At 40.9% G+C, this 23,052-nt stretch overlaps 2 protein-coding genes across 2 annotated transcripts; one reads left to right on the top strand and one right to left on the bottom strand.

Annotated features, from left to right (window-relative positions):
- Window positions 1-783: 783 nt before the first annotated feature.
- On the bottom strand, window positions 784-3,550 carry LOC113958184 (probable G-protein coupled receptor 19). Its single transcript, XM_027666291.1, has 2 exons — window positions 3,392-3,550; window positions 784-2,220 (listed from the first exon to the last, which is right to left on the bottom strand). Exon 2 carries the CDS (start codon window positions 2,204-2,206, stop codon window positions 953-955), a length of 1,254 nt encoding a protein of 417 aa, XP_027522092.1. The 5' UTR covers window positions 2,207-2,220; window positions 3,392-3,550; the 3' UTR covers window positions 784-952.
- A 3,297-nt stretch (window positions 3,551-6,847) lies between these two features.
- Window positions 6,848-22,443, top strand: MRPS35 (mitochondrial ribosomal protein S35). Its single transcript, XM_027666273.1, has 8 exons — window positions 6,848-6,893; window positions 7,837-7,871; window positions 8,823-8,990; window positions 9,373-9,433; window positions 10,251-10,390; window positions 11,092-11,201; window positions 11,681-11,750; window positions 21,936-22,443. Exons 1-8 carry the CDS (start codon window positions 6,863-6,865, stop codon window positions 22,206-22,208), a joined length of 888 nt encoding a protein of 295 aa, XP_027522074.1. The 5' UTR covers window positions 6,848-6,862; the 3' UTR covers window positions 22,209-22,443.
- The last annotated feature ends 609 nt before the right edge of the window (window positions 22,444-23,052 follow it).

Genomic DNA, 23,052 nt, shown 5'->3' with positions numbered 1-23,052 from the left:
TGTCAGGGGAGGTTTAGGTTGGATATTGTGAAAAAGTTCTTTCCCCGGAGGGTGGCTGGGCACTGGAACAGGCTCCCCAGGGAAGTGGTCATGTCACCAAACAGAGCTCAAGGAGCATTTGGACAACACTCTCAGGCACATGGTGGGATTCTTGGGGCTGTACTGTTCAGGGCCAGGGGTTCCTTTCAGCTCAGAATATTCCATGACTCCATGCACGCTTCCAGCCCCCACACAGGGACAGACCCTGGGACAGCAAAGCACAAGGCGGGCAATGTGCGAGGAAGTGTAAAGCTTCTCAAATTTCATTGTTAGAGTTTGTCCAGGAACCCCTTCTGCAGTCAAACCCTGGTGAGACAATCTGCTGGGACTATTCCAGGAAGCGATTATTCCCAAACAGAAACAGAGGCACAAGAGGGCAGTGAGGTGATAGAATCCTAGAATCATTTAGGTTGGAAAGTCTCTTCAGATCATCCAGTCAAAACACTAATCCATCACCACCTTGTCCACCAAACCAGTGGGGTCTGAACAAGAAGAACAAGCCCAGTGCAAAAGTATTACCAGGGATATAACAGAAGGAACTGTAGATGGCTTTGGGTGGATTTAGGTACTTATGCACCATGGCCCATCCCACACGGGGTTTAAAAAAAGCAGTAGTTTTTTTTCTTTTTTTTTCTCTACAGATAGTAGTATAAGGATTCTTGTTTTGTAGAAAAACATTGCTCATGATTCCAGGAGAGGAGTTCCCCAAAGCAGAACATGATAACTGAAATGAAATAGAACAAATGCATCAAAACCAAGGCATTTAATAAAATAAATCATATTTTTTCTACTCTAAAAGGTGTGCTAAAATATGTAACTATACATTGCTTCAAAGGGTGAAAGATCCTCCCTCTCCTGGGGGTATATAGCACCACCATAGCACACACATTGCTTTTCAAAGCAATGAAGCCCCCTAGGCAAATGTATGTGGGGGATTGGACTCATCAGGCCTGGCAAGCTCATCCTTCTTGACTTCTCCATTAAAAGCATCAGAGGTGGAGTCTTTGGTGACAGTTTGGGCTGGTGCTGGGATATCTGTGATCCAAACGTGATTCTTTCTGATTGTCCCATAACTGGTGGTAATGGTGAAGATGTTGCTTCTCTGGTATTTCCTGGCAAACATGCAACAAGTCTCTTTCATCCCTCTTCTGAAGTTTGCATTATAGATGTAGAAGAGGATTGGCTTAGAGGCTGAAGAACTGAAAGAAATCCAGGTGGTAGCCAGGAAAACCAAGGAGCTCTTTCTGTAGTCTGTTTCCTGTGGGTGCCACAGCTGTACCATATAGAAAGGGAGCCAGGACAGGAGGAAAACTAAGTTAAAGATGAAGAACATCTTGACATTTTTCACTTTTCTTCTTGAGATCAAATTTGTTGTCCTCCCAGCAGCCATGTCTTCAGTGCCTTTTCTCCAAATGTAGGTGAAGAGTTTCTCATAGCAGAGGATAATGAAGAGGGCAGGGATCAAAAACAACAGCACTGGGAGGTGGACAATATTGGAGTCGATTCCTTGCCGAGAATCGGGTAGAAAAAAGTTGCAGTGGTGGTCGCTGTCAGAATCGTAGAGAAAATAAGCTGGTGATGCAAACAGAGCACCACAGAGCCAAGAGGCCAGAATCATTTTCTTGGCTTTCTCCTTGGACATTTTGAAGTTCAGGGGACGGATGAGAGTGTAGCATCGAGCCACGCCTATGGAGAAGAGCACGTAGATCTGGACTGCCGGGGTGAGGTACTGTATGTACCTCACCAGCTTGCACATCCCGTTCCCCAGCATCCACCTGCCGTAGGTCAACTGGAGCAGCAGGAAGGGCGCACTCACAACACTGGTGAGCAGGTCTGCACAAGCCATGGAGACCACAAAATAGTTGGGGGATTGTGTCTTCCTGCTCCTGGGCATCACTAAGCAAAGGAGGGAGTTTCCCAAGATGGAAACCAGCCACAACACTCCCCAAACCATGCTGGCTGCTGCAATTTCCCCTGGCCTCAGTCCGTAGTCTAAGAGAGTGTGGTTCCTGCTTGAGCCAGGTCCTGTGGGTGACGATTCTGTCATCTCATAGCCAGCAGGAGGGATGGAGGTTTCGGGGTTGCTCGTGTTCTGCAGCAGGAGCAGTGAGGTAGGGAGAAGGAAAGGATTGCTGCTGTTATCCATGGTTTGGGCAAACTCAGCCATGTCTTTTGCTCAGGCTGCAGAAAGAGAGGAGAGAACACATTCTCTGGAACAGCTCTGTGTGAAAAGTCCACCTGAACCAGTAAAAGATAACTATCAGTAGTCTCCATACTCCCTAGAGTAGTAGATTTCAGAGAAAAGGGTCAGAAATACACAGTGACACTACCTGGCATAGCAAAGGGCATTATGTTTTATGCAGGTTTTTAGGAATGCCCTGAGTATTTCAGACCAGCATTTCTGTTCTGAGAAAGGTGAATGTCTCTTTCACAGCTGGAGACCAAGGTGTCATTTCACCAGTGCTGGTGAGCTGCAAACAGAATGAGTGGAATATAGCCCACTGATCCCAGAAATGAGCTGTGTTTCACAGTGTCCATGGAATTGCCAAAAAAGCAGACCAAGAGGGTCCCTGCACCCTTGACTTGATCTACGTTGGTCAAGGAGACAGGCAAATGAGGTGTTTTTTTCCACCAAGAGGTGGAAAGGGAAGTCACCTTTTCCACAATAACATCATCTTTATTGATAAGGGTACTAGCAGACAAACTATACTCCCATCTGATCATTAGTAACGTGAGTGTTAATATCCCTAATGTTCCCAAATCTGTTTGTTCCCAGCCATAATTTTGGAAGAGAGGCAAGGTCGGAATTGGAAGGCAAAGAAAAGAACATCTAAGCAGAAGGAAGGGTTGGCACCAAGCTGGGAGGTCACTCCTCACTGCGAATTCCCTGCAGCCCTTCCCCAGGGAGGAACTTTTCTTCAGGAGCTGAACATTGTGTACCTTAAAGAGTCTGTTCTGAACAGCAATGCTGTCCTCACAGGCACCTGCCTCATTAGGCACCTGCCTTGCTAGGTCCCTGCCTTGCTAGGTCCCTGCCCCGTCAAGGGTGGCAATTCCCTCTGTGGCCCTTAGAAGGACATGGCATGACAACGTACAACAACCTCCCTCCAAAACCTGCAGAAGACCTTTTGATCAACAGCAGTGTTTTGATTCACAGTGAATACTCTGAGAGGAAGTCAGTGTCCTCAGGCAGCTGAGATGGGAGGTTGGAGAAGGGACAGGGGACCCTTTTGAGTTCCAGCAGTGGAGCCTCTGCTTGTCTTGTCAGAACTGTAAATAGATGTGACTGCAACCAGCTGTTGGGGATCGCTGTGCTCTGGAGAAAAGCCAGGGGGAGGGTGAATGTCCTTACCTTGGTCAGGGACCATCCGCCCAGGCAGCAGCAAGTCTGACCCTTCACAGGTCACCCTGTTGAGCAGAACCTGCCTTAAGGTTCTGCAGATCTGTAGGTGAGCCAGAGGACAACTGAAGGACTGCCAGGAGCAGCCGACACCAACAGACAACACGGAACCCCTGCAGTTAAGTCACAAAGAGTTCTACACTCTCAGAATCCTTCTGACCCAAGCACAGGATCCGGTACTTGGCCTTGTTGAACCTCATCCCATTGGCCTTGGACCATCTAGGCAGCCTGTCCAGGTCCCTCTGCAGAGCCTTCCTACCCTCCAGCAGATCAACAACACCTCCACAAACTAGTGTCAACTTTGCAAATTGCCTGAGGAGGCACTCAGTGCCCTCAGCCATGGTGGTTGATAAGGATATTGGACAGGACTGGCCTTGGCCGGCTCTGGGAAAGGACAATCTCCTTTGGGGAGTCACCTTTTCCACAATAATAAAATCTTCATGGATAAGGATACTAGCAGCCAAACCCTGCTTCCATCCAATCCTAAGTAACATGGGTTTTATGAACTGGTTCACACTTGCAGAACTCCAGAATTTTAAAACTAATTGTCTTGCCCTCTACCCCACAAGCTCAGATCCTTTAGGAAATAGTTTGTGGTTTGATTCCCCTTCCTCCTCCTGCTGATTTGGCCCGAGGCAAGAAGATGGCAAGTTCTTCTTTCTAAGCATTTCTAAAATCAAATGCAACAGAAGATTGGGGAAGGCCTGGTAGGCAAGATTAAAGAGGCTCTCTTAAAAAAATTCCTTTACAAATCAGCACTAACTTTCGCCATAAAGGTGTCTTGAAATTTCTAGCTGTGGGAATTGATTCCTGAAATCACTGTTTTGTATTGAGTTGGGAGGCCTCCAGGCATCAGTGTGTACGCAATAGAAACAGCAGCCTTCTCAGCATAGAATCATGTCATACTTGAGGTTGGAAGGGAGGTCAGGAGATTTCCAGCCTGTCTTGCTGCTTAAAGCAAGGAAGGTGTGAGACCAGATCAGGGTCTTGAAACCCTTCAGGGCTCAAGATTTTTGAACAACCTGTTCAACAATCTTGCCTGTCCTCCTATAGTTAAGCTAGGTTTGTGCTGCGGGCTTTGAACATGACTTTTGAGATGAGATTTGAGCCAATCTTCAGAGCAGCAGCAGCAGTGAGGTCAGTGATAGTTGTGTTCTTACTGTGTTAGTGCAGAAGTTAAAATACCACGACACCACATGCTCATAACATCTGTAGGACATCTACTCAAGGCAAATTTGAACATTTTATAAGGTGAGTTTATAACAGCAGGGGGTGAGTGTATGTGAAATTCTTGCTGTCTAAACCATGTAGAATATTACCAGATATAAATGTCTCCTATGAACTGTGGCCATCAAGACAAGATGTTGGACTCTGAATTGGCTGTGGTGCAATGGAGAAGAAAATTCAATTAATAGTTTATCACTAAAAAGTCCAGTTCAAAAGCAGGAGGGAGAAACAAATGGAGCAGGAAGTCAATTTGCCAGTAAGGAAAAACATTCAGTCATTCATTTTTCCTTGCTCCAATTCCACATGATATCTGGCAGTGTTTTGATTTCCTAGATATAAACAAATCATTGTAGTCTTTTCTGCTTGCATGTTTTTCCTAGAATACTTTTTCCCCCTCTTACCTTTCCTGTCCTTCTGGAAGATACACAAGTTTATTTTACATTAAAAAAAAAACAAACCAAAACCAAAATGGATAAAATTGTGCACGTGTTTTTCGACTAGACTTGGAAATCTTTGTAGTTTACTGGGACCATTTGTGCTACCAACAGTTTTGTTTCCCTATCAAGACTTATTTTGTGGCTAAAACATTAGGATAGCTGAAAGCAGCTTTCCCTCTAGAGCATGTGTAAGTGGTCTCATGCTATGTTCCAGACAAACTCTTAACATGCCTGATGATATTTCACTTCATTTTTATTGAGTTCCAAAGACAAGGCTCTACGCAGTATCCATTTCTTTAATACAGGACTTTCCAGGCTGCTATTTAGATTATTTTTAATCTGAGGCTTTTTCAGTATGAAAGAAATATGAGTCAAAAACTTGAGTCCTTTTTGCAGCTTATTTGCTGTACAGTCTATAGTTATTCAGGGGAGGTTTTTAGCATGTTTTAGATGTAGTCCAGCATGATTCAATTTGCCCTGCAACAAAAAAGGGGAGGTGAAGGATCCTGTGGAAAGAAGTGAATGTGAGAAAGACAGTTCTGGTTGAAGAGCAATGAGGGAGATTGTCATCAAACTCTCAGCAGGTGGTTTTGATTACTATTTTCAGAAATACACTTTTATTTGCAGGTCTGTGTCTTATCCCAACAAATTTTACCGGTGACACAATTTTAATTTACAGCTACACTGACTTAAACTCTTCTTCTTAAGCGGTTGTCTAGATCTCCTGTTCTGAACTGTATTTCATGGCTGTTTTCACCAGTCCTCCTCCCTTCAGGCGTGCGTGGGGGGGAAAAAAAAATCTCCCCCATAACTTGGAGACTGAGGGGAGCCCTCGCGGCCGCGGCAGCTTCCTCAGGAGGGACAGGCACCGATCCCTGCTCTCTGTGACAGGACCCGAGGGAACGGCTGGAGCTGTGACAGGGAGGTTTAAGTTAGATATTAGCAAAAGGTTCTCCCCCCAGAGGATGGTTGGGCACTGAACAAGCTCCCCAGAGCGGCGGTCGCAGCATCCCGCCTGACAGAGCTCAAGGAGTGTTTGGACGACGCTCTGAGGCACATGGTGGGATTTCTGGGGTCTCCTGAGCAGGTCCAGAAGTCCCCCCGACCCATGGTATTCCACGTCTCCACGCAAAGGCGGAGCACGAGGCTCCTTCCGGCGGGCACAGCGACTCCCGCCGGCTCCCGTCTCGCCCCGCTCTGTGAGGGCGGAGCTTTCCCGGCCCCGGGCCCGCGCCGGCCGCCGTCGGGCCGGGCGGGGCTGCGCGGGGGCCGCGATGGCGACGCGGGTCGGGTTGTGCTGCCGGGCCGGGCTGTGGTGCGGGGCCGGCGGGGGGCTCCCAGCCGCGCCTCGCTGGGGCCACGCCGCTTATTCCTCAGCGCCCGCGGTGAGCGGCAAGGAAGGGCCGCAGCAGCGGGAAGGTGAGCGCGGGGCGGGCGGGAGCGAGCGAGCGCTGAGTGACGGGGCTGCGGCGGAGCGGTGCCTGGTTTCGGTTATTCCCAGAGGGAATTTCATGGTTTGCCGAGGGCTGTGTGCTCCCGTGAGACCAGGCCTGGTCTCTGAAAGAGCCTTTAAGTGTTAAAGGGGTCCTGACCTGAAATTATGGATGTTTGTAACAGAAACAGTGCGGTGCGAAGTGTGGCTGCGTGTGAAAGCACCGCGGGGAAGGCAGGTCAGGCGATAAAGGAATGCTGTGTGTGAACTGTTGTAGAACCCCCGGATGTATCTTTCAATTTAAATTTTTTATATAGCAAGAAGAGGATGAGCAGAATTGGGTACATAAAGTACTCGGGTAAGGAAAACGAAAGAACTGTAAAGTTCGCCAGGTTTTGCGAGGTAGGGTTGTAAGACATATTAATGAGGGGAAAACCCAAACGTCCACTCCTAAATCCCTTTTTTTTTTTTTTTTTTGCTAAATATATACAAAGAAATAAAACCTGAGAGCTCAAACCGGTCACTTGAAAGTAAATGGCATCGGCTTCACCTTCATTTGTCTGAGGCTACATTGTCCAGTGTCGTTTTTTGGAGAGCGGAGTTTGAAGTGTTTTAGAGTTTTAGGAGGGGGCAGAAATGGAGGGAAGCAAGATCTCTGTTTAGTTTGAAAATCCAGTGGTATTTGGTATCTTCATGCGTCCCTGGGAGTCCTTCACATCTCCAAGTAATATCTGGCTATAGAGTCAGAGAGTGGCTCAGGCCTGAAAGGAGTTAAACTCTTACAGGATTGCTCATTAAACTGGATTGACATGATCCCCATCCCCAGCTCGAGAAACAATCCAATGTGCAGACTGTTCATACAGAGGTTAGTTGAGCTGCAGAGTGGCACAGAAGAAGGTGTAAAGTCAGAAGGAAGGGATGGAGCCATGTGATTCTCCTTTTGGAAATAGTAACTCTTAGGTTTATCCATCTTGTGCTGCTGTGGGAGGGTGATTTGTGACTGCACAGCCATGTGGGAAAGAGGGAGCACAGGGATGAAGGTGAAAGTTTACTCTCACTCATTTACTTGAAGTTCTTTTTGATCTAATGTTTCAAAAAATAAATGAGCAATCTGCAGTCTGGGTACCTGATCTTCCCCTTCTTCCATGTAACAATTGGGGAGTATTAATGAGCATTGGTACAAAGACAAATGCAAAAAAAAGTATAGAAGACTACGTTGCATTCCCCCCTCAGAAAAAAAAGAAAAACAACTATATAAAAATTTGTATTTTAAATGGCTCTGTGTTTTTTTTTTCTTTCAGCTTCAATAAGGAGAAGAGGCAGGACACCACAGTTTGTAAGTACTGAAATGATTTGCAGCTAACTCAGGTGTTTGAGACAGTTTTCTAAGCTGTGTGGAACCCCTTCTGCAGTCAAACCCTGTGACTGTTCCAGGCCAGCACCTTCTTTCAGTCTGTGCCTTCATAAAGCCAAAACATAACAGTAAGCTGATAGTTAACTTTTATTGACATCGTATACTGCAGGTCTGAAAAGTAACTTAAAGATGCATTTTCAAAAAAACAGACATTTTATTGTTATTTTCAATCTGAGTTTACAGGATTTGTGGTGGTTTCTTTCTGGTGTAAATAAAAAGTGTGATCTTGTGCATCAGTGAAATTGTACGTGCACAGTGGATTTAAAACTGATATCTGGACATTTAATAACTGAGAATTTCCTGTTGTCATCCACATGTACATGTCAAAAGTTGTATAGTACAGGTTATGTTTTAACAGCAAATAGTGAAGTAGACCTGGAATACATTAAATTTTTGTGTATCTTCTAAGAGTGGATTTTATGACACACCAAAGCAGTAAGACCAGTTGACTGCATATATCCATTTCCTTTCTACCCCTCTAAATTAAAAATTAAAGTTTTGGGGAAAAAAACCAGTGACTTGTTTGTTAGGTTTTTTAGGAGCATTTGACTGAAACTGTGGTCAGTTATTGGAGGATATAAGCTATTTCTCTAATACATTGTTCCTGTACTGGAATTTCTATAGCAAGAAATGTCAATTATAATCTGTTTCTTTTATAATCAACTGGTTCACACTTTCAGAATTCCAGTATTTTAAACCTCATTGTCTTGCCCCCAACTACACGCTCGGGCCCTTTAGGAAACAGAGTTTGCAGTTCCATACTGATTTGATTCCCTTTTCTTCCCCTGCTGATTTATGTTTTGTGTGTTGATCCTGCTTTGTCTTACAAACAGTGTATCTCACATCCAGCTTGTATCCTTTTCCACTGACTAGGCTGTACCTCCCAGAACAGAGAGGATGGCTGTGGATCAGGACTGGAGCAGTGTTTATCCAACAGCAGCTGCCTTTAAACCTGCCTCTGTGCCTCTCCCAATCCGAATGGGTTACCCAGTGAAGAGAGGAGTACCTCCCCCAAAAGAAGGCAACTTAGAACTTATTAAGGTAAGAAACATCTGGGTGGGTGGTTATTGTAATGTTAGTATTCACTAAGGCTGCACTGCTTTGATTGGGGTGTTTGTACTGGAGACTGTTTTCTCTTATTAAACAGGATGATCCTCTTTAGTTTCTAAATGAAATGGTAACAAAGTTAAGTAACGAATGAAATCTGGAGACATTTTTAGGGTGATCATGCCTGTGATTTTTGTACTAGGGCTAACTGAAGTCTGTTCCTAAATCAGACTTGAGTACTTATCTGAATATCTTATTCAGCGTGTTGTATTACCATAACAAATGTGAGAAGTGTAATCGGATTTCAGTCATGTCCATTTACTTAGGAACAGACAAAAAGCCATTATTGTGGTAACTCTTAGTGTGTCTGTTTCAGATTCCCAATTTTTTGCATCTTACTCCTCCTGCAATTAAGAAGCACTGTGCAGCTCTTAAAGGTGAGAATGTTGTAAATGTGTGTGATCAAGTACAAGGTGAGACATGGTACACTTGTGAAGCTGCTTATTTGTCAGGCTTTGGCTAGTACTGTCTGCTTTATTGCTGCTGCCTGGAGTTACCTAGGTGGTTGGCAGATGTGTCTTAAGAGAGCACCCAAGTAAGACTAAATTTTACTTTTGAATGAGGCCCTGCTTGTACTGAAAAGTTGATAGTTTAGTGCCTTGAGAAAGGTGAGTGATGAATGTGACAGAATTCTCAGAAGACTCTCTGTGATTGAACCGGGGTTCAGTCAGTAGCCATTCTGGTTTGCATTTAATGGCCAAAAAGCTATTAATACTAGAAACCCTCTGTGAGAGCAAGGTCTGCTGGGGAGATACAGGATCTGCTGAAGACCAAGAGAATCTCTGCCAGCCAGCAAGAGAACCTAATGAGGAGGTTAGGCGAAGGAAGCATTTTTTGTGATGAGGATGGTGAGACACTGAAAGGGCTTGCCCAGAGAAGCTGTGGATGCCCCATCCTTGAAGGTGTTCAAGGTCAGGTTGGATGAGCTTTGAGCAGCCAAATCTAGTGAAAGACGTCCCTGCCCATGGCAGGGGTTTGGACTCTTTAATCTTTGAGGGTCAATTCCAACCCAAACCATTCTGTGATTGTTTGGCATCTGGAGTACTGTATCCTGGGTTTTGGAGAACCCAGTATACAAAAAGGATTAAACCCAGTAAAAAGATAGATTACAATAAATCTGGAAAAAAAACCCCAAAGCAACAACCAAATACACCAAACAGGTATTACTTGTAGTGTTTTCTCTTTATTATACAGATTTCTGCACTGAATGGCCAAGTGCTCTGGACAGTGATGAGAAATGTGAACAGCATTTTCCCATTGAAACCGAAACTGTAGATTATGTTTCTTCAGGGACGTCTATTCGCAATCCCAAAGCAAGAGTGGTGACTTTAAGAGTAAGTAGTAATTTTGATAAACTGCCTTTGTCTCAAAAGCCTAAATACTTGTTTTTCTTTTCCAAACGTGCAAGTATGATCTGCTATAAGGAAATGAGGGAAATGGTTTCCTCAAAGTCAGAATAAATAAAAAGCAGTGGATTTCCTGAAGTATTCTGCAGAATGTTAGAACTGAGGTCATCAGGTTACGGATATGCATTTAAGTTGGCTGTGATGTAAGCAAAATAGTGTACCCTCTGAAGAATGTCCTTGTAGAAAAGGTTCTCCATGTCTTTCTTAGATCTTCTCATTGCTAATTTTCTGACCCTGGAAGTGCACAGGTTTTGAAAGATGGGTCACATGATTGTGGCACTGTTTGTAAGTGTTGAGTTGGCAGGCCTCCAGGCATCAGTGTGTATGCAATAGGCACAGCAGCCTTGTCAGCATAGGGTCATGACATATTTGAGGTTGGAAGGGAGCTCAGGAGATTTAGGCATTATGTGGGTGTTTATTATGCATGTATATATTGTTTGAATATTCACATTATTCTTGCCTTGTGGTAAGACTTCTGATGTGATACAATCAGAAGAAATTCTGCAAATGCATCCTGAATAGCTGTCCTTCTAATTCTTAATAGGTGTGCCATACTGTCTCAAGTATTTCCAAAGTGCAGAGGTTGGATTTATCCAAGGAGTTAAAGTTGTTTTCTCTTGTTCTTGAAGGTTAAACTTTCTAACCTGAATTTGGATGACCATGCAAAGAAGAAGCTTGTTAAACTTGTAGGAGAGCGGTACTGCAAGGAGACAGATGTGCTCACGATTGTCACAGACAGGTACAGTTACCAGAAGGAAACAGAAATGCTTGTACCAATGGTCACTGTATAGAAAGGGCTGGGTGTCTTCCAGTAATACCAGCTATTCTCTTGGTGAATTATTATATTTTTAAGGCTAAAATAGCACTTTAACTTAACACTGCTCCTGTTATTGACTGTTAAAATCAGGTTTTAAAGGAGTTCAGACTTATGTGTGTTTGATTCCAGTTTGGCACAGACGGCAAAAAAGTTTTTAATGTTTCCTTAAGATTTGTTAATTCTTGGATTTTGTAGATTTTCCTACTGAGTTGCAGTTGCCCTTTCTCCCATGTTCTTAATACTCACACCGCCAAGGTGTTATTCTTGGTTGGGTGTAATTCAGAAATGCATGTGATTTAAACACACATTTCCCTAAGATTCCCTACATTACAAATTAGAAACTTGGATGGTGATTTTTAACATCTTGTTCCAAAAAACGAGCTTTGTTCCTGAATTTTCAGGTGTCCCCTAAGAAGACAGAACTATGATTATGGCATGCACCTGCTCACAGTTCTGTACCACGAATCTTGGGTAAGCACTTTTAAGTAGCTCATGCTGTCTAATGTGCATGTGCTCTCTGTCATACCTTAAAGTAAATTATCTTGAGATTCTTTCCCTCTTCCACCTCACTTGTCTTCAAATTCAACCAAGATAAGTTGCCTGTGTTTGATCTTAATTCCAGAGTCAACTTAAGAGTGCATTTCTCTTAACTTCACAAGTGCTATTTTGTTGTTTGTAAACAGTTTGTCTCTTTTAAGAAGTTCACTTGCTTTTGACCTCAATAAGAGATTCTTTCCCAATGCTTTGCTCCTCTCAACCAGGAGCCTAAAACTGACCCTGAGCCTACCAGAAAACACCTTAATTGTGAGGATTCCTAAACGTACCTCTAATGTGGCATCGCACTGGGCTGCCTGTGCACAATATTCAAATATCAATTCAGTGCACCCAGAGAAATGGTGTGCTCTGTGATTATCTCCCGTTACCTATGCACTTTTAACAGGGACTGTGTTTAAAGGCAAAACCAAGTCTGTTCCAAAAAAACAGAGGGGTGTGTTATCGCTTAAAAGCTGTGAAAACTGCGAACACAATATCTACATCTTGCCTGATTCCGGACTTGGACCTGTTGCTTAGAATATGTCTTTTCTTGGGCTCTTCCTGGGCTAAAGTAAACAATGGCTGCAATTTGGAAATGTTCTGTTTCTTAAATGCTCTCTCACATACCTTTGCCTCAAGCTGACTGCTTTTCTGAGCTCCCTCCTGCTCAGGAAAGGGGCCTCCTTTGCACCTCGTGTTAGTTTTAGCATTTCATTGCATCAGTGTTAGTGTCCTGAAAAATATAAAAAAAAATTTATAACTCTTTAGATAAAGCAAGTGTAATGTAAAGTTTTCCATAATCATTCATGATAAGGAGTATTTGGAATTTTTCCCTGTAGCTTGTTTTGTTAAGTGGTTTTACATATCAGGTATCCAATGCAAATGTATGAAAGGTACTATTCCAATTTATTATTAATTTACTACAAATTTTAAATAGACCTCTAAGTATAATAAGATATCTTTAGACTACAGATCTTCCTTTCACAGTGAACTCTTCAGACCTGTCTCTTGTATTTTTGTGGTTAGTTGTGTAGGTTATAAATATTGCCTTCAACCATTTTACAGGCATTTTTTGCAGAAAACAAGTTAGTAGTCTGAAATAAAATTAATATTGAAAATCCATACTAATGTTTTGAATAACATAAAGTTGAGTGTACTGTTACTAAACTTTCACCATTACCCTATTTCCATAGATGTACTCTTTTATATAAGTTGTATTTTCCATATTCAGCATTTTTATGAATTTAGGTGTTCTCGATTTCGATCGTTGCAGTGGTGATGTTACAAACATACTTAGGAGGATGAACTATATTTCCTTTTCAGTGAGAGCTGCCTTAAAGGATACATTTTGCAATTGTAGAGTACGTCAAATTAAATTAATTGTGAAGGGTAACATTTATCTAGATTTCAAGAGTTTCGTACGCATGGATGTTCCTCTCCCCAACAGCATTACATTGCATTACAAATCTGAAATTAATGACAGATCAGTATTGCAATGACAAGAGGGTTAGACACTGCTCACTTTATTAATTTCAGCACGAACAGCACGTCTGTGCTGTGCTCTGGCATTAATTAGTGATGGCAGACAGGGCTATATGATACTGCTACGTGAGTGTTCAGTGTATGTTGAATATGCACAAGTCTCCTGCCCTTTTATTACCTTCCAACCTCCATGTTAATGTTTGATGAGTTTGTCAATCAGTTGTAATTGTCTTTGATTTCCATGAAAAATTAATGGTTTCCTGAGACATGGTTTTTTATTTTGTGTGACATGTTTTGCTTTGTGACGTGTTTTTTTCCCCCCATGATCAGTGGTAATGCCTTTTAGTGACTTGCTGAAAGGGAGTTTTGTAAACCATAAGCAAACAATGTGTGGTTTATTTTAATTTGTACCAACTTTATTGTGCGAGGGCAATGGATGGGGACTGGCCTGCCAGTTAGACAGTAACATCAGTCCTGTTTGCAGAACTAATTGTAAGATTTGATGACTTTCACAGCAGAGTAGTATCACACTGTGTGTTAATGCATGTTTGTGATGTGATTGAATAAAAAGATGAGGACAGTGAAGGAAAGCTGGATGCATGTAATTTTTACCCTCAATCCTGAAAACTTCGCCTAATATCTCTCTCTAAACATGACAGAATTTATGTTAATAACTATGTTTCTGTATTTTGTGAATTGGCAAGTGTGTATAAAAGGAAGCTCCCGGACAAGATGATTTAAGGTCTTGGTGTGGGCCTTCAGTCGCCTTAGGTTGAAAAGGCTTCCATCAGTATGATATCGAATGTAGATACTGTCCTTGTCATCGAGGTCTGCCGTGGCCCTTTGGAGCATCCTGCTGAAAAAGATTGTGAATAGGGTTGGTGCAAGAACACAGCCTTGTTTCACACCATTGGTAATTAGAAAGGGCTCAGAAAGTGCATCACCATATCTGACTTGGCCACGCTGACCCTCATGGAGTGAGATGATCATTTTAAGGAACTTGGGGGGACAACCTAAACGTTCCAAAATCTGCCACAGACCTCTTCTGCTCACAGTATCAAAAGCCTTGGTGAGGTCAACAAAGATTACATAGAGACCTTTGTTCTGTTCCCTACACTTCTCTTGCAGTTGTCTGAGAACAAATACCATGTCTGTGGTACTCCTGTTGGCTCTGAAACCACATTGGCTTTCAGGTAGAATTCTTTCTGCAATAGTGGGAGCTGCTCTATGCTGATGACGCCGCCCTTGTTGCCCACACAGAAGCAGCTCTGCAGCCTTTAACTTCTTACTTTGCAGACACTGCTGAGCTTTTTGGGCTGGAAGTCAGCTTAAAGAAGACAGAAGTTCTCTATCAACCAGCACCTCAGGAAGTCTTCCATCATCCCCACATCACCATTGGCCAATCAGAGCTCAAACCAGTCCAGTAGTTTAATTACCTAGGCAGCCTCATCTCCTCGGATGGTAAGACTGACGGGGAGATAGACAATAGGTTAGCAAAGGCATATAGTGCTTTTGGAAGACTCCATAAAAGAGTTTGGCGAAATAAACACTTGAAGAAAAGTACCAAGATCAGTGTTTACAAAGCCATTGTGCTGTCCACTCTTTTATATGGTTCCAAATCATGGGTCATCTACCGCCACCACCTGCGTCTCTTAGAACGCTTCCATCAATGCTGCCTCCATGCAATCCTAAACATCCGCTGGTCAGATTATGTGACCAATACATCTGTTCTAGAGCAAGCAGCAGTCACAAGTATTGAGGCCATGTTGCTGAGAACACAGCTGCGATGGGCAGGGCACGTCTCCAGGATGAACGACCACCGCCTCCCTAAGATCCTGCTCTATGGTGAACTTGCCACCGGCTGCCGCAAGAGAGGAGCCCCGAAGAAAAGATACAAGGACTCCCTGAAACAACATCTCAGCCTCGGCCATACTGATCATCATAACTGGTCTACTCTGGCCTCCAGTCGGGAAGCCTGGAGATACACCATCTATAACGCTGCTGTTTCCTTTGAGAACGCACACAGGATCACTCTCCAGGAGAAAAGGCAATGCAGACAGAACCGTGCCTTGCAGAATTTACCACCTAAGGAATCTTTCTGCTGTGCCTTTTGCAATCAGACGTGTCTATCTTGTATTGGCCTTTTTAACCACCAGCGTGCTTGTAACAAACATGGGTAGAGCCCTTCCCAAATCTTCGTTCACGAAGCCTGACCATGATGAATGAAGAAATGAATGAATAAAAGGAAGAATTATATGCAGATATACATCAGGAAATGTAATTTCAAGTGTAATTATGTCTTAGTTGCCAGTGATACACTTCTATTACAGTTACAAGTGGAAGTAGATATCAGACCTATGAGTTCAGTTATTTTGAAAACAATCAGATTTTAAAACTTAAGTATGTTCATTTATTTTCTTACTCTAAAACACTTGGAGATCTTCTGCTTCCTATTTAATAGTTTTCAGGTTAATAATGAAATATTTGTGTTTATTGGATTTCAGAATATATTAATTAGATAGCTGACTTGCACTGAGTGGTAAGAATTGAACTTATCTTCTTTGGACTTCTTTTGTGATTCTTTTCAAATTATCCCTGAGGATGGTGTTTGGATTGAATTAATCAAGGGTGAGATATATTAGGTAGAGTATTAAACAGCAGCTTAAGCAGTTGTATTTTTACTGCCTTTAAACAATAGCATTTCTTGAGTGCTGTAACATCACTTGAAACCTGGGTGTATTTTCATGGTATCAGGTGATTTTTAGAGAGTAAGAGTTTGCTGCCCTCGAGTGGTTAAAAGGATCATGGACTGATTTCTTCACACTCAGCTTGGATTAATAGTTTAGCACCCAAAAGTCCACTTCTGTTATGAGTTGAAAGAAAGAAGGAGAAGCAAATGGAGCAGGAAATCAATTTTCCTGTAAGGAAGAACATTCAGAGTCATTCGGTTTTTTTGCTCCAATTCTACATATGTTTCAGTCTACACAAATGCAAGAGAATGGAGGATCTCAATTCTGCATTATAGATCTGAGATATTGAAAGAGTAATAAATAGTTGCCCATGGATTTTCTGTTCTTCAGTATTTCTTAAAGTACAAGGTCTAATCTGACATATTAGCAGTAGATATTTAGTAGATAGGTAATGCTACACACACTGTGGAACTTTCTTGGTTTCTCGAGTACTGTGGTTATGGAAATCTGATAAATTATTCAAGGCTTAAAAAGGACAGTAAGGAAGAATCAACGTAACAGTAGGAGAGGTTGAAAGTGGCTTCTTAATATGAACAGTAATAGGCAAAGGGGTTCTGGGTGCATCTCTCTGCTCTCTGCTTGCACTGGGGATGCCAGTAGTACTTGGGATGAAGGGGCAGGGAACTTGAAACAGAAAGGTGAGCGAAGGAAAAAAACTGAAAAATTGACAGAGTGACAGTAGATAGAGGCTTAACTAAAATTTATCCATCCACCTCACAGCTGTACAGTTTGAATGAGTTTGAGGAAAATGGCCCACACTACCTTGCATTCCTTTTTAAAGAAAGCATTGAGTGGCAAGGCATGCCACTGGTGGGGTGGCAAGTCTGTGTACATGCTCAGTGAATATTTTAGCTGACCATTAGTGATAGTGCTTTTCTTTGGACTTCATTTTTTTCAACTGCAGTTATTTTAGGCCGTTACAAATAACTACAATTCTTATCACTTCAGGTTGTGCCAGTAACACTTAGTAACAGTAGAATTTTGCAGTTTCATAGTAGGAGATCTTAGAAGTGTAATATAATTGTGTCCTTCCTTCCTAGAACAGGCCTTTCTCAGCATGTTATTATAATATGTTTGTCATGCAGTGGTTTAAGTAATGAAAACTGAGGCCAAAGTAAGGGTGGACTCTAAATGTTGTAATATAAACTTGGTTTTGAAGCATGTATTCCATTTCATTGTGTGCTCACCAGTGTTCAAAATCTAACAACTCGAGTGTTCATCATTAATGTGAACCAGAAAAGGTAAAGCTAAAGGGGCATAATTAGATGTTAAGTTTAGTAAGTTTTCTCTGACGATCTGAATTCAAACATTTAGAATAAAAGGAAGGTTTTTCTGCCGGGAAATGTGTATTGTAGTGGAAGAAGGTTACACTTTTTTTGTACCTCTTGTACCACAAAGGATGAGCATTCCAGCAAAAGGTTGAATTAAAAATTGTCTTTGTACTTTTTCAGACTGTAGTAAGCTTTTTGCTTAAGTAAGTTTAAGTAAGTTTAAGCTCCTTATTTTTAGTAACTGGAGAAACAAGGCTTCTTTTTGATACATAAATATAGTTTTTGCAGCTGTTTAATTTTCAGTGTATATGTTGGAGTGAAATGAAGCCTTGTGGGCTGTAGACATTAAAAACATGAACAGAAAATCACCAAAGAGTTGGACTCTTAATATCACTGATCTTTCGTGATGAGATCAGAATCTTACCTGATCAGCGTTCAGAAAACAGAGTTAGATAAATACCTTACAAATGACCCTTAACAGAACCCTGGATTTTCCAGAAAATGCTGCAGCCACTCCAGCCCAGAGAAATGAAGTGTTGTTTTGGAAGAGGCAATTTGGGCAACTACTGAGGACTCTGGAGCTGGTGACAGAAGCAGAGATTAAGCTTGAGAGTATAATGAAACACAAGAGCATCTCTTGCATGCAGTGCTATTTTTTGAGGCAAAGTTCTCGTTTTGCTTCTCTGCTTTTTCTCCTTTTGCTTTATACATTTGTACCTTACTGAAATGTTTAGTCCTCCCAGTTTGTCCTGATTTGCCTTGATCCTCTAGAGGTCCCACCTGTCCTGTGCTGTTGCTCTGTCCTAGAAAATAATGTTCTTCTTATTCAGAGGAATGTATTTTAACTTACTTCACATCACCAAGAAATTCAAATTTTTCTATGCAATCTCATGTGATAAAAATATGTTTTGCCTCTCTACAAATTTCTGTTGGCATACCCAAAGAGTCTGTAATTGTTCTGGCAGTTCCTCTGGCAGTACCCAATCATTTGGAAAATGTTAGCATAGCATTTATTACCTGAAAATCTAAGATTACGGTACCACACAGAGTATCTTTTATTTCAGTGCAGTACTAAGAAATAGATGTATTTATTCCAGCCCATACAGAGTTTGAAATTTGACTTGGAATTTAAGGAACTTTCCTTCCCCTCAAAAAAAAAAAAAAAAACAACCCACTAAAGTACTTCGTCTTTGCTAAACAGCATTAAATTTTTAACTGCTTATACCATTGGCAATAAAGTTAGCTAGCATGAGTCATGTTTTTAATTGCCCCCAGGATTTCTGTGTGCCACTTCAAAATTTTATTAAAAATGTTTTTCCCAAAAGAAGCACCAAAGAGCTGACAATTTTAAGCCTCTGTATCACTGTGACAGCAAAATTGTGAAAGTTAAACTGGCAGAAAAAAAACAAGCAAACTGATGGTGAAATGCCTGCTTAAGTGATGCAAAATGCTCCCCTTTTTTCTGTACTTAAAGGTACAGTATAAATTGAAGCTTTTTGTTAATGACTTACATGTAAAAAGCAATTTCACTGTCCAAAGTACTGTTTGAGCATTCATACTCTTTCAGCATTTCAGATTAAGCACAGTAAAGGCTTGTAAACCTCCCAAAATACTGGCTTGTACTGTACTATAAAAGATTTGCATAGAAGCAAATCCTTGTTCTGTTTATGGCATTAAAAAATAATTCTCTATATTTGCATTAGGAAGTGTTAAAAAAAAATGACTCTTCTGTGCCTCTTTAGCAACAGGTTTAGATCTTTGACTTTATATAAAAAAGTTGTTTTCTGATGATTTTTTTAATTTGGTTTTGGTTTTGTTCTGAGTGCATATTCAGCCAGACTGGGTCATACTGAGATTCTGTCTTCTGTGTGACAGAATGAGGGAATCATATTTAGTGAACTCATTGAAGAAATATATATTCTTGATTTTTAACCTTGTTCACTAAAAACTAGAAAAATGTTATAAATACACTTGTATTCCAGTTTTCACAGTTTTATGCTCATTTTTAAGACTCTTACTGCAGTGTTCACTAACATTTTAAATTTACAGGGGACAAAAATAATCAACTAACAAAATTTGGGGTGATAAAGACCTAATTTTGAAGTTTAATTCGTAACACTTTAAACCAAGACTACAACACTTGTAACATTCCCACTATTAAAGTTCATGGATACCCAGGGTATATACCTTGTCTATCTAGGGTACATTTTCAATTGCATATATAAATCTAGGTTCACTTTCCTCTTGCAATAAACTGTGTTGAAAAGGTGTTTTAAGTTTCACTTGATTCAGTTAGTTTGCAAAAACCTGATTTCTGCTCAGTTTCCTGTTGGTGATGTATGTCTGGACTGGATATCTGGAGGATAACTTTTCATTTTGAGACATGGCCACCAACAGTGCAGTGATGGATACTGGCTTCTTGTAGCAGGGCTGAGGAATGGATTTGGAAATCTCCCCCTACCGTCAAATCCCTTCCTGCTTTCCCCCTCACCCCCCACCATGTAGTCAGATTTTACTTTAAAATCCATTTTGACAAATCACTCTGCTGGGAAGGATTCCAAGAAAGAAATACTTCACAGTTTCTTTAAAATTCCCTTTAAAATCTTGCTCTGTATTGCCCAGAAGAGGTGGGGAAAGCTTAATCTGTTTATCAGGAGGCATCTCCAAAATCCTCTGAGTTAATATGTGCAGAGGAGGATTGTCCTGAAGAGATAAATGTAATAACTGTAATTAGTTCTTGTTGTCTCTGCTATAACTTAGAGGTGTTTAAAAGGCTCACAGTGATCTTTTGTTTGAACATCAAACATGAGTTTAGGAGTGACCAGAGGTGATACCCATATTCCCTTACTCCTGAGAAACCCTATCCCTGTGAGAAAGGCTTTTGCTTAAAAATTCTGTCTGAGTTTGGGGAAAAAAATGTCTTGGAGAGTCATTATGCAGATAAACAAGGGATATGTAAACCAGGATGGTGATGTGAATTAAAAACTATGTCAATCTCCACTTTGTATGTCAGTATTTGTCAAACACACAAGGAATACTTTACTATACCCACTTGTTCCCAGTTGTTTTGGCAGTACAGGCTACAGGACTTCCTTTTGTTCCTTTTTTCCTCTCTAGAAATTGAATGAGATTCTTTTACTTCTGTGTTGTATTTGTGTCCAGGTTTTCATGTCAGAACCTTTTAATGGTGGTATTCACTGCTTCTGACTAAACATTTGGACTCAGGGATTTAAAAGACAAGAGATTCCATTTACCAGGTGCAGGATGCAGCATTTGGTAAAGTATTCTAAATTCAGATAGACAGATCCAAGCACTCAGGGTTGTAGTGGAAAAAAAAGTCTTGGGTCTTAATAAAAGGTTATTAAATGTTGTGGTTTGACTGCAGCAGCCTTGACAATTATTGGACAGAGTATTTTAAAATAAATGAAAAATCAATACCAACACCCCATCCCCCCCCAAAAGCCCCCAAAACTCGAAGCCAAACCCAAACAACAAAGGAAAAAAATCTCTACGGTTGCAAGGTTTTTTTTGATTCTGCATAGCATAGTTAAAAATTTACTGAAGAGCTCTTTCTGGTAAGGGATTTAAAGAAGGAAAAAATGCATATGATGTAAATGCTTTACTATAAGGTTTTTTTGAACTTATTTCCAGAGAAATGCAAGTTTTATTTAGACACAGTTTTATAACAATTTTAAGAAAAACACCAGAAATAAACTCAAAATACTTTAAATTGTGATCCTTGAAATAATATAAGGATACTATATGTTGTTTACATCAGTAAAGTACTAAATAATTATAAAAATAAATAAGCACGTATAAAAGTTACCTCTGAAGCATATATATTTACCAAAGTACAATAAAAATTAAATATACAAAAATAGCAGGTTATAACATTTGAAATATTCCTTAAACAGTCTGTGAAGGCCTACTGGAGAAATGTTGAAAGACAACATTTATAAAGAACAACTGTACAAGCCAGGTATTTACAGGCACTGGGATGGTGTCTTCTGTCAGTGTTCAACCTGTGATCCTGTCTAATCTTGCAGTGCTAATTAGGGGAAAATTAGCACCTTAGGGATAGAGATTCTTTTGAAGAGCAGTTTGTTTTGCAGGAAGAATAAATGGATTATTTGGTGGTGCTTTTCCTTAAGAGTCCCAATTAAAATATTTCCCAAATGGTGAAGGATTGCTGTCTTTCATCATAGGTTACTATGGGCTGTCTCACTTCATGTCTTACAGCCAGTGTAGACATACCAAAATCATATGCTAGGGACGTAATAAATAATAATAACTGCCTGAAAATCTTGAGCATTTAGGGTTATTTAAAATTTATTATTTTTACAAGGCTTTTTGTTATTCACTGTGTATAGTCCATAAGCTTTTCTTCCCACTCTGACTTGCCCAGTTATACCTGCCAGATCCATAAAGAACTTGGTAAGTGGGAGGAAAGGAACTCATCCTGCTCCTACAGGCTCGAGTTACAAGCATTGTACCTTAGAGGAGGAAATACCTTCCACAGTGAATGTCTTTTGTAAAGGGAATTGATATGAGAGAGAACTTTCTTTGAATTATTGTAGCTTTGTTTCAGTCTTGAGTATTTTGTGTATGTTTTCTTTCAGAAAACTGAGAAGTGGGAGAGTGAGAAGTCTGAGGAAGATATGGAAGAGTATATCTGGGAAAATAGTCGCTCTCAGAAAAATGCCTTGGACACGCTGCTTCGAATAAAAGCCTCAGAGAATGTCAGTAATGCCTCTAAGGAAGAGCTGCTTGGATCTGAAGTGGTTAAGAATTACAGAAACTCTGTAATTGCACTTAAAAATGAAGGTGAAACAGAAAGTAACATGTCTCAGTATAAGGAATCCGTGAAAAAGCTGTTGAATATACAAGCATGAAAGCAGACTCTGCAGGTACACCTGATCATTATAGAAATATTAAGCTACTATTAATATTTCTTAGTGGTATGGATATATAATTATTCAGAACCTTAACCAAAAGTGTGAAACTTGATGTTGATAATCACAGTAGTAATCAGTTTTCTCTTTACTGCTCAATTTTTTTTGTAAGCATAGTTGTCCTGTCCACGAATCTTGTTCTTTGAATAAAGTATGTTTGGATTCATATTGATAACTTGGACATTTTATTCTGTGTTCGCTAAGCATGGGAGATCCTGTTTCAGTCCTCTGCTTAATCACACTTTGATTTCTCACAGAACTTTTTAAGGCATATAACTTAGAGCAACAATGTCAAAACTTAAGCTCCCAGTTCCATTAATTAAAAGTCTGAAAGTTAAGAACTCTAAACTTTCTAAATGCTTTTCAAATGTCACTCAGATTTTGCTCTATCTTTACTCCCTATCTGTAAAATAAAGATAATGTGTCTAAGTAGTTTTAACTTTTGGAGAGGTGTTGAAGCACATGGGAGAGTGTGAGGTACTCAGCTGTCACCATGAGGGCTAACAAATACCCTAAGGAAAAATACCTGTCTCTAAAATGATGGAATAAAATGAGGTAGAAAATGGGATGGTAGTGGGAATGTGAACTAGCAGTTGTTGAGAAGATTCCAAAGCACATGGGAAAGAAGAATGATGAGAGTTGCTAAAAGTAAGAGCTGGTGAGTAGTGAGGTATGTAGCTAAATAGGAATGGACTCAGTCTTGGTGCCCTGAGGCCTGTTGAGTTCTCTCTTGAATCTACCCAGGCTTTTCAAGGGAAAAAAAATTGGTTTTAGCATCCAGCTT

This window comes from Corapipo altera, unplaced genomic scaffold, assembly GCF_003945725.1.
Source record: "Corapipo altera isolate COAL_440 unplaced genomic scaffold, ASM394572v1 317, whole genome shotgun sequence".
In the NCBI taxonomy this organism is placed as follows: Eukaryota; Metazoa; Chordata; class Aves; order Passeriformes; family Pipridae; genus Corapipo; species Corapipo altera.
The sequence above is the reverse complement of the archived record's forward strand: the minus strand, read 5'-3'. Positions and strand labels throughout refer to the sequence as shown.

Bases quoted from the DNA above. Each gene is read 5' to 3' on its own strand.
- LOC113958184 (XM_027666291.1), bottom strand. From the start codon at position 2,206: ATGGCTGAGTTTGCCCAAACCATGGATAACAGCAGCAATCCTTTCCTT.
- MRPS35 (XM_027666273.1), top strand. From the start codon at position 6,863: ATGAGCAGAATTGGGTACATAAAGTACTCGG. The intron at 6,894-7,836 runs GTAAGGAAAACG...TTTTTCTTTCAG, and splicing joins TGGGTACATAAAGTACTCGG to CTTCAATAAGGAGAAGAGGC. The intron at 11,751-21,935 runs GTAAGCACTTTT...GTTTTCTTTCAG, and splicing joins TTCTGTACCACGAATCTTGG to AAAACTGAGAAGTGGGAGAG.